At 45.5% G+C, this 13,148-nt stretch overlaps 1 protein-coding gene across 1 annotated transcript in view; it reads left to right on the top strand.

Annotated features, from left to right (window-relative positions):
- Nucleotides 1-12,841, top strand: part of TMPPE (transmembrane protein with metallophosphoesterase domain) — a 559,872-nt gene extending 547,031 nt beyond the window's left edge. Inside the window, exon 5 of the mRNA XM_044081396.1 lies at nucleotides 11,847-12,841. Coding sequence (XP_043937331.1) covers nucleotides 11,847-12,037 — 191 coding nt within the window. The 3' untranslated portion in view covers nucleotides 12,038-12,841. The remainder of the gene's footprint in view (nucleotides 1-11,846) is intronic.
- The last annotated feature ends 307 nt before the right edge of the window (nucleotides 12,842-13,148 follow it).

The raw sequence follows: 13,148 nt of genomic DNA, 5'->3' as shown, positions 1-13,148 counted from the left end.
ATTAAAAGAAGTTTAGAACTTTGCTGTGGTTGCTTTGCACAAGAATTCTGGACACTCCTAAAAGTAATTGAGGCACAGAGACAATTTTAGATATTACTCCAATTCACTTAAAAAACAAAACAACATATTTTGCATCTGAATCCATTTTCTGTACAATAAGGTATGAAAGTCTAATGTTTGGCATGACTGCCTGACAGTAATCCCTCATTGATATAGCCGGAAGTAAAATCTATAAAGCACATGGAATAAATATGATGCAAAATCAAACCAGTCATGCAAATTTAGGAGGCAGATGAAAGGTATGCATACATCTCTCCAAACTACTGACATAATACATTATATGTAACATAACTCTAGACAGCATGTATCTGTATTGACTGATTATAACCCTCATTGATTTATCTGGAAAAAAGTTACAAGGGGTATGGAAAAAATAGATGTAACCTAACTACAGACAATACTTATATCTATCTATCTCTCTCTATATATATATATATATATATATATATATATATATATATATATATATATATATATATATATATATATACACACACACACACACATATATGTATATATATGTATATATATATATATATATATATATATATATATGTGTGTGTGTGTGTGTGTGTTTGCGCATGTCATACCTCTCAACTGTCCAGATTTTCATAGAATGTCCAGATTTTTGCCTTATATTTTGGGTCTGTTCCTCATAAAATATATGTTTTTCTGGATTTTGGTGGCAAATCAGTAAGGATTAAATAACAGGCATTTGAGTTTCATAGGTTCATACTAGGCTATCTGCCCTAGGGCATTTATAAGCCTAGCCAGTGTGTGTTTGGCTTTCGCCACCCATTTTAAAATAATTTTGCTATGCCCTTTTTCGAGGTTAGTATACTGTGCCTCTGTCTAACAGTGACACAGAAGTGATACCCTGGGTAAACCTACGATCTCCCATCCACTCATCAAGATTCCTCTTGAAGGGAGTCAATGAGGGACTCTGCCTAACCTGGACTGGGATTTTATTCCAGAGTGAAGGGAGCCTCTGGGTTATGAATCTGTCCCTCCAGCATGTCCTATTTATTTCAGTGCTGAGGTTCAAGTCTCTCGAGCGCGTAGCTCAATGGGATTTGGATTTTCTGAGGTGCAGCATGTCCATTAATTCCGGGTTGGACATGGCTTTATAGGTTAGGCACAGATCGCCTCTGAACAGGCAGTATGCCACTGAGTAGAGCTGGAGTTTCTTTAACCGGGCAGCATATGGCATCTGTTTGAGCCCTTTGATCCTCTTGGTGAGGTACTTTTGGGGTCTTTCCAGTTGCTGCAGGTGTCTGGTAAGGTACATCCCAAAAGGGGCATTGTACTCAATTATGGGCCTGATGAGGGATGAGGCACGATGACCTCCCCTGATCTAGATGTGAATCCCTTCATGATTAGGTGGGCTATATAAAATGTTTTTCTTACCACTTTGGCCACGTGGTTGTCAAATGAGAGATTGCTATCAACTTGGGTCCCCAGGTCCCTAATTACTTCTTCTGTACTTAATGGATTACCACCTATGTGGTAATTTGTGGGCACTTTGTTTTTGCCAAAGGGGATGACTATACACTTTTTGGCATTTAGCTTGAGGCCATGGCTCTGGCACTAGTTGTCTGTTTCTATGAGGCCCTTTTGGAGGATGCTTGTGTCGGCTGGAGTGTCGATTATGGCGCCCAGTTTGCAGTCATCTGCAAACTTGGTCAGCCACAGTCCTTCCGTGTTGGCCTGTACCTCCAAGAGATATATACCGAACAAGAGAGGTCCCAGGACTGAGCCTTGTGGGATGCCACTTGTAACTGGTTTGGAGTCTGACATGGCTCCAACAATTCTAACCATGTGGGTTTTGTCCTTGAGCCAGTTTGCAACCCGTCTAGTGACATAGGGGTTTATATTTAAGCTGGTGAGCTTATTTATAATGCCCGAGTGGGGTATTGTATCGAAGGGTTTTGGGAGGTCCAGGTAGGCTGTGTGGACCACCTTCCCCTTGTCAATGTCCTTAGTGACTGTTTCAAAGAAATCAACTAGGTTTAAGAGGCAGGATCTGCCCTTAACAAAGCCAAACTGGGTAGGATCCAGTGTCTGTAGGTCCCCAATATCTTTATTTATGAGGTCCATGATGATCCTTTCCATAGCTTTGCAGACCAAGCTAGTCAGGCTTATGGGGCGATAGTTTCCAGGATCCGTTGAGGCACCACCTTTGTGGAGAGGGACCACTGTTGCTGTACGCCACTCTTTGGGTACATATCCTGTAGTAGGGCTGAGATTGAACAGTAGTTTTATGTTTGGGTTTAACTCCTTCAGAAAATGCATGGTAACACAAGTCCTTTTGTTGTAGCAACCTTCTAAGTTTCTAACAGCAATATGCTTTATTATCGAAATGTGGAAAATCAAAACAATTTTCCACTTTTTGATTAAATTCGTTATCCAAATTTGGCAATACAGAATTACCAAAATGTCGAACATGGTAACCATGCAGCTGATGAAGCAAGTAGAGCAGCGGGTTCAGGAATTTCCCTAAGGAGACATTCTTGCGCTTGTGTGACTTCGCAGAGCCCTTTAAATCATCCTTTGTGAATGCCCTGTTTGATGGCTCGTCCCTGTTTGGGCCCAAAGTCAAGGACACACTAACCAGGTCTAAGCAAGAAGGAAAGACTTTGTCTGCTATAGGAGTCAGTTTTTCCCTGCCTACCAATCCAGGCCTTATCCCAAAAGTCAGAAAGGAGGTGGAAAAATGTGGTTCAGAAAATCTGAGAGAGCTTTCTAGGGCACACATGGTGAATCTTTCCCCAGGGGCAGAGGGGGAAGTAGTAATAGAAGACACCGACCACCTGAATCAGGGCGACAGAGAATCTTTCTTTGGTAAGCCCTTTCAGCTCTCCTGAAAGGAGGCCTGCCTGTCCATCTCTGGAGGCAGTCGGGGGCTGCTTGTCTTTGTACCCAGAAGCCTGGCAACAAATAACAAAAGAGAAATGGGTGCAAAGCATCGTATCCACAGGTTATTACATATTCCTACCCCTCCCCAAAAACAAAAAAGATCCCAGATGTTCCATCCAGTCAAAGGGAACAGGCAACGTTAGAAATTCAAAAGTTGTGAGACAAAAGAATCATCCAAACAGTCCCCGCAGATGAAATAGAATCTGGAACTTACTCAAGATTCAACCACAGAGCAGCTTCGGCTACTATAAGAGTTCAACTAGCTGCAATCGCCACTTTTCATCTAGGTGAATCTGGCCTCAACATTGTGGCTCATAGACTATGCAAAGCTTTTCTTAAAGGTACTTTATTACTGAGACCACCTATCAGAGAACCCCCCAGCACCATGGGATTTAAATTTCATCCTATCTCATTTAATTTTTCCCACTTTTGAGCCTGCATCATTTTGCGAACTCAAGTATGTAATGGGATCCTATCTCGCCTACATTCATAACTGATGGGTTCGGAGCCGATCCATCCAACTAGTATACTAGAACGAAGTCTCTTATTGGCTGGGCTACCCTCTATCCCAGGATGCACCACACCTGCTTCCCCAGATCTCGTTTGCTGCTTTACAAGCTAGACATGGTCTCGACTTGGCTGGAGCTAAGTGTATTTTTCTTGTTTTTTTCTGGTCTTTTGACCTGGGGTTTCCTCATAAATTCAATCAACAGCTGTTTTAACAGCTATTCTGTGTATTGTTTGAGTGTTATTGGCAGTTTTGTATCTGTTGGTATTTCGGGCAAGGCCCGTTTAAGTTAGAGGGCCTTTGCCCTTCTTAGTGGAGTGAGTGTGTTGTCTATTTTTACTCCTTTTCTTCTCCGGGTAAAGCCCGTTTACGTTAGAGGGCTTTTGCCCGTTGTTGTGTTCCCTTTGTTGTTGTTCTCTCCTGTGAGGTATACCTTGTGTTCAGAGGGCTCGCGCCCTTTTCTCGCGCTTTAACAGTTTTTGGTCAAGTACTGTTCTTTGTGTGGCAGTTAGATTGTTCACTAAAATGTCTAAAGAGCAGAAATCTGGGTTTAAAAAGTGCACTAGGTGCAATTATAAAATGTCTATCACGGATAGTCATGCCATTTGCGTGTATTGTTTAGGGCCAAAGCATTTGCAAGAGACATGTAGTGTGTGCCATGCCTTTTCCGCTAGGGTTCTTCAAGAACGTAAAAATAAATTAATCCTGAAGGGACTTATTAAGCCCTCCTTTGAGGAAGCTTTGGCTTCATCTTCTGCTACTGCTTCTAAAAAGAAAAGGTCGGCGGCTCCGATCAGTCCGTCGGAGCCGACTACTAAGAAGCATAAGTCGACCTCTTCTTCCTCGGCTCCACTGACTTTGGAGCCGAGGGTCGAAGGGTCTGCCTCGATGCCTCTTTCCTTGGCTCCATTAGTTTCGGAGCCGCAGGTTGGAGCATTGAGAGGCGAATCACCTCCCTCGGTTCCATTGGTCTCGGAGCCGATGGAGGTGTGCAGCTCAGACTCTTCCCCCTCTGCTCCGAAAGCTCCTTCGGTGCCAATCCTTATTCATACTGTGTCGGAGCCAGCGCCGATAGTGTTGGAGCCCTTTCGGAGCCGGTCCCCTACCTTGTCTGAGCCGAGAGAGAAGTCGTCTTGACCCCTTTCTACTTCCTCTAGATCCTCCAAATTATCTGATTTGGATTTGGATAGAGTTATTCAGAGGCTTTTCCAGTCTCCGGTTTTCGCAAAAATGGTCTCGGCTCCAGCCCGTTCGGCCCCGGAGCCAATCCCCCCCCCTCGAAGCTTTCGATTCCTCCTCCAACTTCCTCGGAGCCGTTGGAGTCGGTGATGGTGGAGCAAGGCGGAGCCGTACAGTCGGAACCGAGACCCCTTCAGAGTTTATCGGTTCCGACCATTGTTCCTACCCTGTCCTCGGGTTCGGTACCGGGACTTCCTCAGCCGGGGCCGAGGGGAACATCTTGGAGCTAGGTGCCTCGGTACCTAGTCTTCCCCTCAGAGCATCGGCTGCGGGGATTCCTAGTGCCGTTGTGGTCTCTCGGCCAGTGACCTCCATGGAGTCTGGAGGTCCTGCCTTCGAGGCCATGAGGAGCGCGCTGGCCATGTCCTTGCCGGCTCAGCAGGTTTCCATCTCACCGTCCTTAGACCTAGAGACTGGTGCTTCGGGTGTACTGCAGTCCCATGACAGTGGGGTCCCAGGGCCTGAGGATACCCCCGTGGGGGGGTTCCCTTCTTCCGGGGGGTCCGTCCGAAGCCGCTTCGGATGAGCCTCCATGGAAGAAATTGTGCAAGCGGAAGCACGTGGACTCCCAAGATGAGTCTATCACATCTGACACTGACCTCGATGATGCGGAGGGGTCCCCAAAATCATCTTCAGATGATGTCTTTTTCTCGGATATCCTTGAGATTCTGAGACAGAGAGGAGATTGGCAGGCCAAAACCCCTTCCGCTGAGGAGTCAGTCTTCCTCAAGGCCTTCGGGGCCCAGCCCTCCGCCTCCTGGGTGTCTCCGCCCTTCGATGAGTTACTTGATTTAATTTCTCGAAGGGCTTGGGAGCACCCTGACTCTGTGGAACTGGTGCCTGCAAGACCCAACAAATTCCTTTCAGCCCCCCCTCAAAAGGAATTTTTAACGAAAGGAGTTCCTGTAGATGCGATGGTGGTGGCATCTGCCACACAGCAGGACATAGCAGAGGCTTCAACGTCCATCCACCCTCCTAATAAGGATTCTAGGAGCATGGATAGGTACGGGAAGCGTACCCTTTCTTCAGCGTCCTTTACCTTACGGTCGCTGAATTACCTGTGTCATTTTACTAGGCTCCAAAGGGACCTCCTTAAAGAGCTAGGTGAGTCCCTCACAGGTAATCTACCTGAGGCGTTAGCCCACACTGCTGGCGCCCAGATGACTACCTTATCATCCATTGTGAACTCGTCCATGAGGCTCATCTCGTATGCGGCCGAGGGGGCGAGTAGAGCAGCGGGAACAGGCGTGGCCCTTAGGAGACATGCCTGGTTACGCTTGTGTTCCTTTACGGAGGCTTTCAAGTCTTCCTTCGCCGACGCCCCTTTTGATGGGTCCTCTTTGTTTGGACCCAAGGTGAAGGACACACTGACTTGGTGCGAGCAGGAGGGCAAGACCTTGACTGCCGTTGGGGCCCGTTTTTCCGCTCCCTCTAGGCCTTACCCCAAGGCCCAGAGAGGAGGGAAAATGTGGTTCAGGAAAACTCAGAGGTCTTTCCCTACTCCACCCAGTGATCCCCCCTCTAGAGGCAGGGGGGGGTGAATTCGGGAAGACGCCGCCCCAGAGGTGGCAGAGGCCCCCGTAACTCTGGAGACCGCGATTCCTTTCGTGGTTCCTCCTACGCTCAACGTCCCTGAGTTGGTGCCCGACTGTGCAGCTCCGGAGCCAGTCGGGGGTCGTTTTGCGGAACACCCACAAGCTTGGGAATCTATTACCAGCGACCAGTGGGTGCACCGGATTATTACCGGAGGCTATCTCATTCCCTTCATCAAGCCCCCCCTTCCCTTCAGGGAAATCCCGGACGTGCCACCCAGTCAGCGGGATCAAGCAGCAATAGAGGTTTCAAAGCTGCTAGAAAAAGGAGTCATCCAGCCTGTCCCCGCCGATCAGATCGGATCAGGAACTTACTCAAGACTATTTTTGATGCCAAAAAAGACAGGGGACTTCAGGCCCATTTTGGACCTCAGTTCATTGAATCGCTTTGTGAAAAAGTCCAAATTCCGAATGGTCACTCTTCAGTCCATTCTCCCACTATTGGAGAAGGATGTCTGGATGTGCTCCATAGATCTCAAGGACGCTTACTATCACATTCTGATAAGTCAAGAGTCCAGGAGTCATTTACGCTTCCGCCTGGGAGACAGTCATTTCCAGTTTCGAGCACTGCCCTTTGGTCTCACCACAGCCCCCAGGGTGTTCACCAAGTGTCTGGCAGTGGTGACTACTCACCTGAGAAGTCTAGGATTCCAAGTGTTTCCATATCTAGATGACTGGCTCCTTACTGCCACCTCCAAGCATCTACTAATTCAGTCGCTCATGGCCACAGTCAGCTTGGGCCATTTCCTAGGAATCACTTTCAACTGGGAAAAATCTGTGCTACAGCCATCTCAGCGTATTACCTTTATAGGCGCAGAGTTAGACACAAGAAGGATGCGCGCCTTCTTACCGGCAGCAAGGATTCAGGTTTTGCAGAATCAAGTTTGATCCTGCCTCCCCCTATCAAGAGCTCCGGCCAATCTGATTCTGCAGGTATTGGGGTCGATGGCATCAACTATTCTCCTAGTCCACTTAGCCAGACTGCACATGCGAGTGCTGCAATGGCTACTTTCGGTTCAATGGTCCTATCAGGAACTCCCCTTGAACCACTTGGTTATGATTACGGAAAGTTGCCGTCGAGATCTGCGTTGGTGGCTCCTCCGATCCAATCTCGACCAGGGGCGACCTTTTATCCTTCATTCCCCCGTTGCCACTGTGACCACGGACGCCTCCCAGGTAGGGTGGGGGGGTCATTATCTGGACTGGTCTGTCCAAGGCACATGGCAACCCCAGGAAGCGCATTTACACATCAATATCCTGGAAATGAGAGCGGTGCTACTGGTACTACAAGCTCTCCATCACGCTCTCCGGCAAGGTCTGATTGCCATCCTATCCAACAACATGTCGGTAGTTTGGTATATAAACAAGCAAGGCGGGACCAGGTCGTATCCACTGTGCAGAGAAGCCATGAGACTTTGGCACTGGGCGGTAGCTACCAACCGCTTCCCAATGGCAACGCACATCCCGGGGAAATCCAATGTGATTGCGGACAGACTAAGCAGGACTATCCTGTTACCCCACGAGTGGTCCCTCAACCAAAGAGTGGCTGCGAAAATCTTCGCCAACTGGGGTCTCCCTTGCTGCGATTTGTTTGCCAGCCCCCACAATGCGAAGTGCAGAGAGTTCTTCACTCTGACTCCCTCTCAGGGACAGATTCCCAGGGATGCTCTAACCCATATTTGGCCCCCCGGTCTCCTTTATGCCTTCCCTCCGGTTCCCCTCTTGCCGAGGGTGATACAGAAGGCAATTTACCTGGAGAGCGACATGATTTTGATTGCCCCGCACTGGCCTCGTCAGGTTTGGTTCCCCTTCCTTCGGAGGTATGCGGTGGAAGGTCCATGGTTTCTGAACCCGGTGCCAGACCTGTTGACTCATCAGTCAGGACAGTCTTACCCATCTCTCAGGTCCTTGAGGTTAGCTGCGTGGTTACTCCACTTCCATCCTTAGTCAGGGACAGTTCCCTCTCTCCGGAGGTTATCCACATTTTGTCCTCTTCTCACAAACCTTCCACTATCAAACTGTATTCCAGCAAATGGAAGAGGTTTGCCCTTTGGGCACAGCGACGAGGTATAGACCCTCTTACCGCCCCAGTACCGGAGGTCTTGAATTTCCTGGCCTCTCTTTTTCAGATGGGCTCTTCAGTTTCCACGATTAAGGTTCAGCTAGCGGCCATCTCTAATTTTCATGTTTCTTTTGAACCTTCATTAATGGCAAACAAGCTTTGCAAGTCTTTCCTTAAAGGAGCGTGGCTCCTTAGGCCCCCGATATCTCATCCTGTACCCCCTTGGGACCTAAATATGGTCCTGGCTGCCTTAACTGCCCACCCCTTTGAACCAGCAGCTACCTGTGATATGAAATTCCTGTCTTGGAAGACCGCTTTTTTAGTGGCCATAACTCGCCAAGCGGGTTTCAGAGCTCCAGGCTCTTTGTTCTAATCCTCCTTATTTGATTTTTCACAAAGATAGAGTGTCCCTTAAATTAAATCCCTCTTTTTTACCAAAGGTAGCATCTTCTTTCTGCATTCAACAGTCCCTAGAGCTCCCTGTATTTTTTCCCAAATTCTCCAATAACGCAGAATATATCTTTCATCAGTTGGATGTCCATAGACAACTGCGTTTTTATTTGAACAGGGCTACTCAGACGCGGAAGTCAGATCAACTGTTTGTGTCCTTTGCAGTAAACAGGTTGGGTCAACCAGTGGCTAAAACCTCCATAGCCAAATGGATTAAAGATTGCATCTGTTTCATTTATTCACAGGCTGACAAGGAGCTTCCCTTTCCAGTCAGGGCTCATTCTACCAGGGCAATGGCTACTTCTGTAGCATTTCACTCCAAATTATCAATAGATGATATTTGTGCTGCGGCTACCTAGACTTCTCCGCACACTTTCATTTCTCATTACAAAATAGATGTGGTTTCTCGAGGCAGGGCTTCCTTTGGTTCCACAGTTCTCAGGAGTGTTTTCCAATGAGCCACCCGGGATTTAGGTGCTAGGGACGCTGTCCCATCAGTTATGAATGTAGGCGAGATAGGATCCCATTACATCTTTTAGTTATGTACTTACCATAACTTCGGATGTATGGGATCCATCTCGCCTACATTCATTCGTACCCTCCTTTCCCCCTTCCATTCGGATTTAGAGGAAATGTTAGTCCATTTGGAGATCTTCTCTTGAAGAACTTTAGTTGGTTGGAGTAACTGGTATTTTTCTGTGTTTGCATGTAAGTATGAAAGCGAACAAACAAGATCTGGGGAAGCAGGTGTGGTGCATCCTGGGATAGAGGGTAGCCCAGCCAATAAGAGACTTCGTTCTAGTATACTAGTTGGCCGAGTCGGAGCCGATGGATCGGCTCCGAACCCATCAGTTATGAATGTAGGCGAGATGGATCCCATACATCCGAAGTTATGGTAAGTACATAACTAAAAGTTATCCCCTTTGGGAAAAAACATGTACCCATGAATTACCACATAGGTGGCAGCACACTAAACACTGAAAGTGTGATGAGAGACTTAGGGACACAGGTGGACAGTGGTCTCACCTTCGAAAACCACATCGCCACAACAGTCAGGAAATCCTTCTATGTGGCACACCTCATCACTAAGGGCTTTTCATCCAGAAAAAAGGAGGTCATTGTCCCACTGTACTCATCCCTCATTAGACCCATTATAGAGTACAACACCCCGTTTGGTATGTACCTCACAAGACATCTGCAACAGCTGGAAAGGCAGCAGAGATACCTCACTAAAAGAATCACAGGCCTCAAGCAGATGCCCTATGCTGACCGTCTAAAAACCTCCAGCTATACTCTGTGGCATATCGTCTACTCAGAGGCGATCTCTGCTTAACATACAAGGCCATGTCAAACCCTGAGCTGTTGGACATGCTCCACATAAAGAAATCCCAATCCCTCAGAGCCACACGCTCCAGGGATCTAAACCTTGTCATCACAATGAACAAAACATGCTGGAGGGATAGGTTCCTGACCCAGAGACTCCCCATACTCTGGAATAAACTGCCCATACATGTCAGGCAGAGCGCCTCCTTATCCCTCTTCAAAAGGAACCTTGACGATTGGATGGGAGATAGGAAATTCACCCCGGGGATCACGTCAGTCACCCTGCTAGACAAGGGTCCAGTGAAGTAAATATTGTGGGAAGAAATATCCAGGGAATTGTTATGGCTAGGCTGGTATATGCCCTAAGGCCGATAGCCTAGTACCAACTTATGAACCTAAGTCATCATGAAAGAACTCTATAACTTTAATTATTGTAATTATTTATTAAGGGTAACTGGGGACAGTTGAGGAGAGGTATGCTCTCATACCTCTCAACCTCTCAGTCCAAGAAATATGGACAATGTCTGAAATAATGGAAAGACAAAGGCCTAAAAATGGAGACAAACTGTAAATATTGCTCTTATTAAATTAGAAAAATGCTAGAATAACAGGATTAGTATTAGCACATTTTTTCTGAAGGATCTGAAGTCTGAAACTCAAATGTATGTTATTATTAATGGACACCTGAAAACGAAAACCATGGGCAGCTGACCAGCATTTTCTCTCTTGCAACCCTCTTCACTCACTGTGTATTGACCATTCATAAAAACACAGACACACACACACACCCGACAAACTGGCCAATTGCCAGCCCAAAGTTCATTCACTACTCTTCACTGCTTATATTTCTGGAGAGAGTGATTGTGTGTGACTGTGATTGATTTACCTTACTAAGTCATCTTTTAGTCAGTAATGTCCGTTCTTTTCATCTGAGCAAACAACTCACTAATAAGCTGGCTGTTGCAGTTGCCCTGAACTCGTGTTTTTTTTACACTTCAGGAGGGGTCACGACTTGCGAGTGAGAATTCAACACAGCAGTAAAAATTTTAAATAACTAAAGCGCGGTTTAACAGATAGCTACTGCTGCACCTCCTGCTGAGCCAACAGACTAAAATATTAAGTTGGTCTGGCCAGAGGGAGGCAAACTATTGCACCCACTTAATGGTGCTTAGTCTGATGCATGGGGGAGGAAAAAAAACATCAGTAACAGAAATGTACCCCCACACTTCTAAAAGAGTGGAAGAAGCCAAGCCAGCCACCAATTCTTGATCTGTCTCTGCCTGCAGATAATTGATTTTATTTTTTCTGGACAATACGCTGTCCAGAAAAGGCAGTCTCCATTTTCTGGACAGTGTCTCTTAATTCCGGACAGTCCAGAAGTATTCTAGATGGTTGGCAACCCTACCCATCACCCAGCAGCCTAAGGATGCTAGAGAATAGGAAGAATGGAACTGGAAAATGTAATGAGGATACCTTGATATACATGAGGAGGCAGCTATCTCCTCCACCCCCCCAAAACATCAAAATATTAACATATTGATGAGAGGATATGAATGACAAGTTCAAGTGCTATGGATGGGCATCTAGTCGTCTAGAATAGCTGTGGGATATTACTGTATTACTGTTTTGTTAGCAAACTATAGTGAATTTCTGCTGTTGTATATAAAGACATCTTCTTCTTCTTCCTTTCTGTCAGGTCATACACATGGAGGACAGATGTTCCCATTGACGATCGGTGCCTACCTGATGAATCCATTCTTTGCTGGTCTATATAAGGTTGGAGAGAGCAGCTATGTGTATGTTACTACTGGAACCATATACTATGGCATTCCTATGAGGCTGGCCAGTAGGTCAGAAATAGTTGAAATCATCTTACAGTCTCACTAACTTGAACTTACTGTGCCAATATTTGCATAAACTTTGAATACAGAGCAAAGCCTACTGCCTACTATAACACACGTGTGATTGTGACTTTCAAGTGTATAAAAGGATATTTATATCAAACTGAAGTTCAGAACAGATACATGTACAAGCAAGGTGTTTTGTTCTTTTTTTATAGAAACATTCAAATGAGACAAAAACTTTGATTACTGACTGATAGCATATTTTGCTGTGAAAATAGGTAGAAATAGAACGGATTTTCGATGTAAGATCAGTGTAAAGCTTATGAACTTCAAAGATTTCTGCAACAGGCATTCAGAAATGTAATATAAATGTGTTTTCAGACTGCACATTATTGAAAATGCACTTTGAAAGTAGTGAGATTCTGCCGTTTAAGTGGCATAATACTATTTCCTTTGTAACAGAACAATGCAGTTTCTAAATGCACTGGTGGCCAGTATCCAACACTATGTCACTTATTTATGCTGTCTTTTCTGATCTGAAAAGGAAAACTAAGGAAGAGAGGTTTAGCATTCTAGTTAATTAGAATTAGAGTATGATAGTAATTAAATATAATTGTAGTAGAAGCTAAGAAAAAGAACTCTAGCCAGTAAAATATTGTCAGAAGGTTATTTAGGTAAAATATGATGCCTAGTCCTTCAGGCTACACTTTAAAAAACAGTTAGTTATATATTTCAGGTCTAGGCACCTCAGGTTCCTAATTTTTTCAGGTTTGTGCATCTCAGGTAACAGTATGCAAAGAATGTTTTCTGTTCTGTTTTTGTTTGTTTTGTTTAGCCTCCCTCCCCCCCCCCAAAAAAAAAAAAACTTTGGGCTTGCTAATGTTGACACTTTAATCTCAAATTTATATGCTTCTCTTTCAGAGTATGGAATGCTGTTTTGTACTCTGTTTTTATTGCAGCACTGCTTTGTGTTTCTGGACATGTGGAAAGGTTGTTGTGTTACTATGTAAGATGTAAAATACCCTGCATCACTTGAACTTCCAATTGTTTCAGTAATAAAGTAAATGATGTCATTCCCAAATGTAAGTTATAAATCTGGAATAAACCAGGCTTACTTCTCCAGAAAGCCATATAACATTGTTTCCGTCCTACTA

The sequence above is a fragment of the Protopterus annectens genome, chromosome 8.part0, assembly GCF_019279795.1.
Source record: "Protopterus annectens isolate FY-2018-M chromosome 8.part0, PAN1.0, whole genome shotgun sequence".
In the NCBI taxonomy this organism is placed as follows: domain Eukaryota; kingdom Metazoa; phylum Chordata; order Ceratodontiformes; family Protopteridae; genus Protopterus; species Protopterus annectens.
The sequence above is the reverse complement of the archived record's forward strand: the minus strand, read 5'-3'. Positions and strand labels throughout refer to the sequence as shown.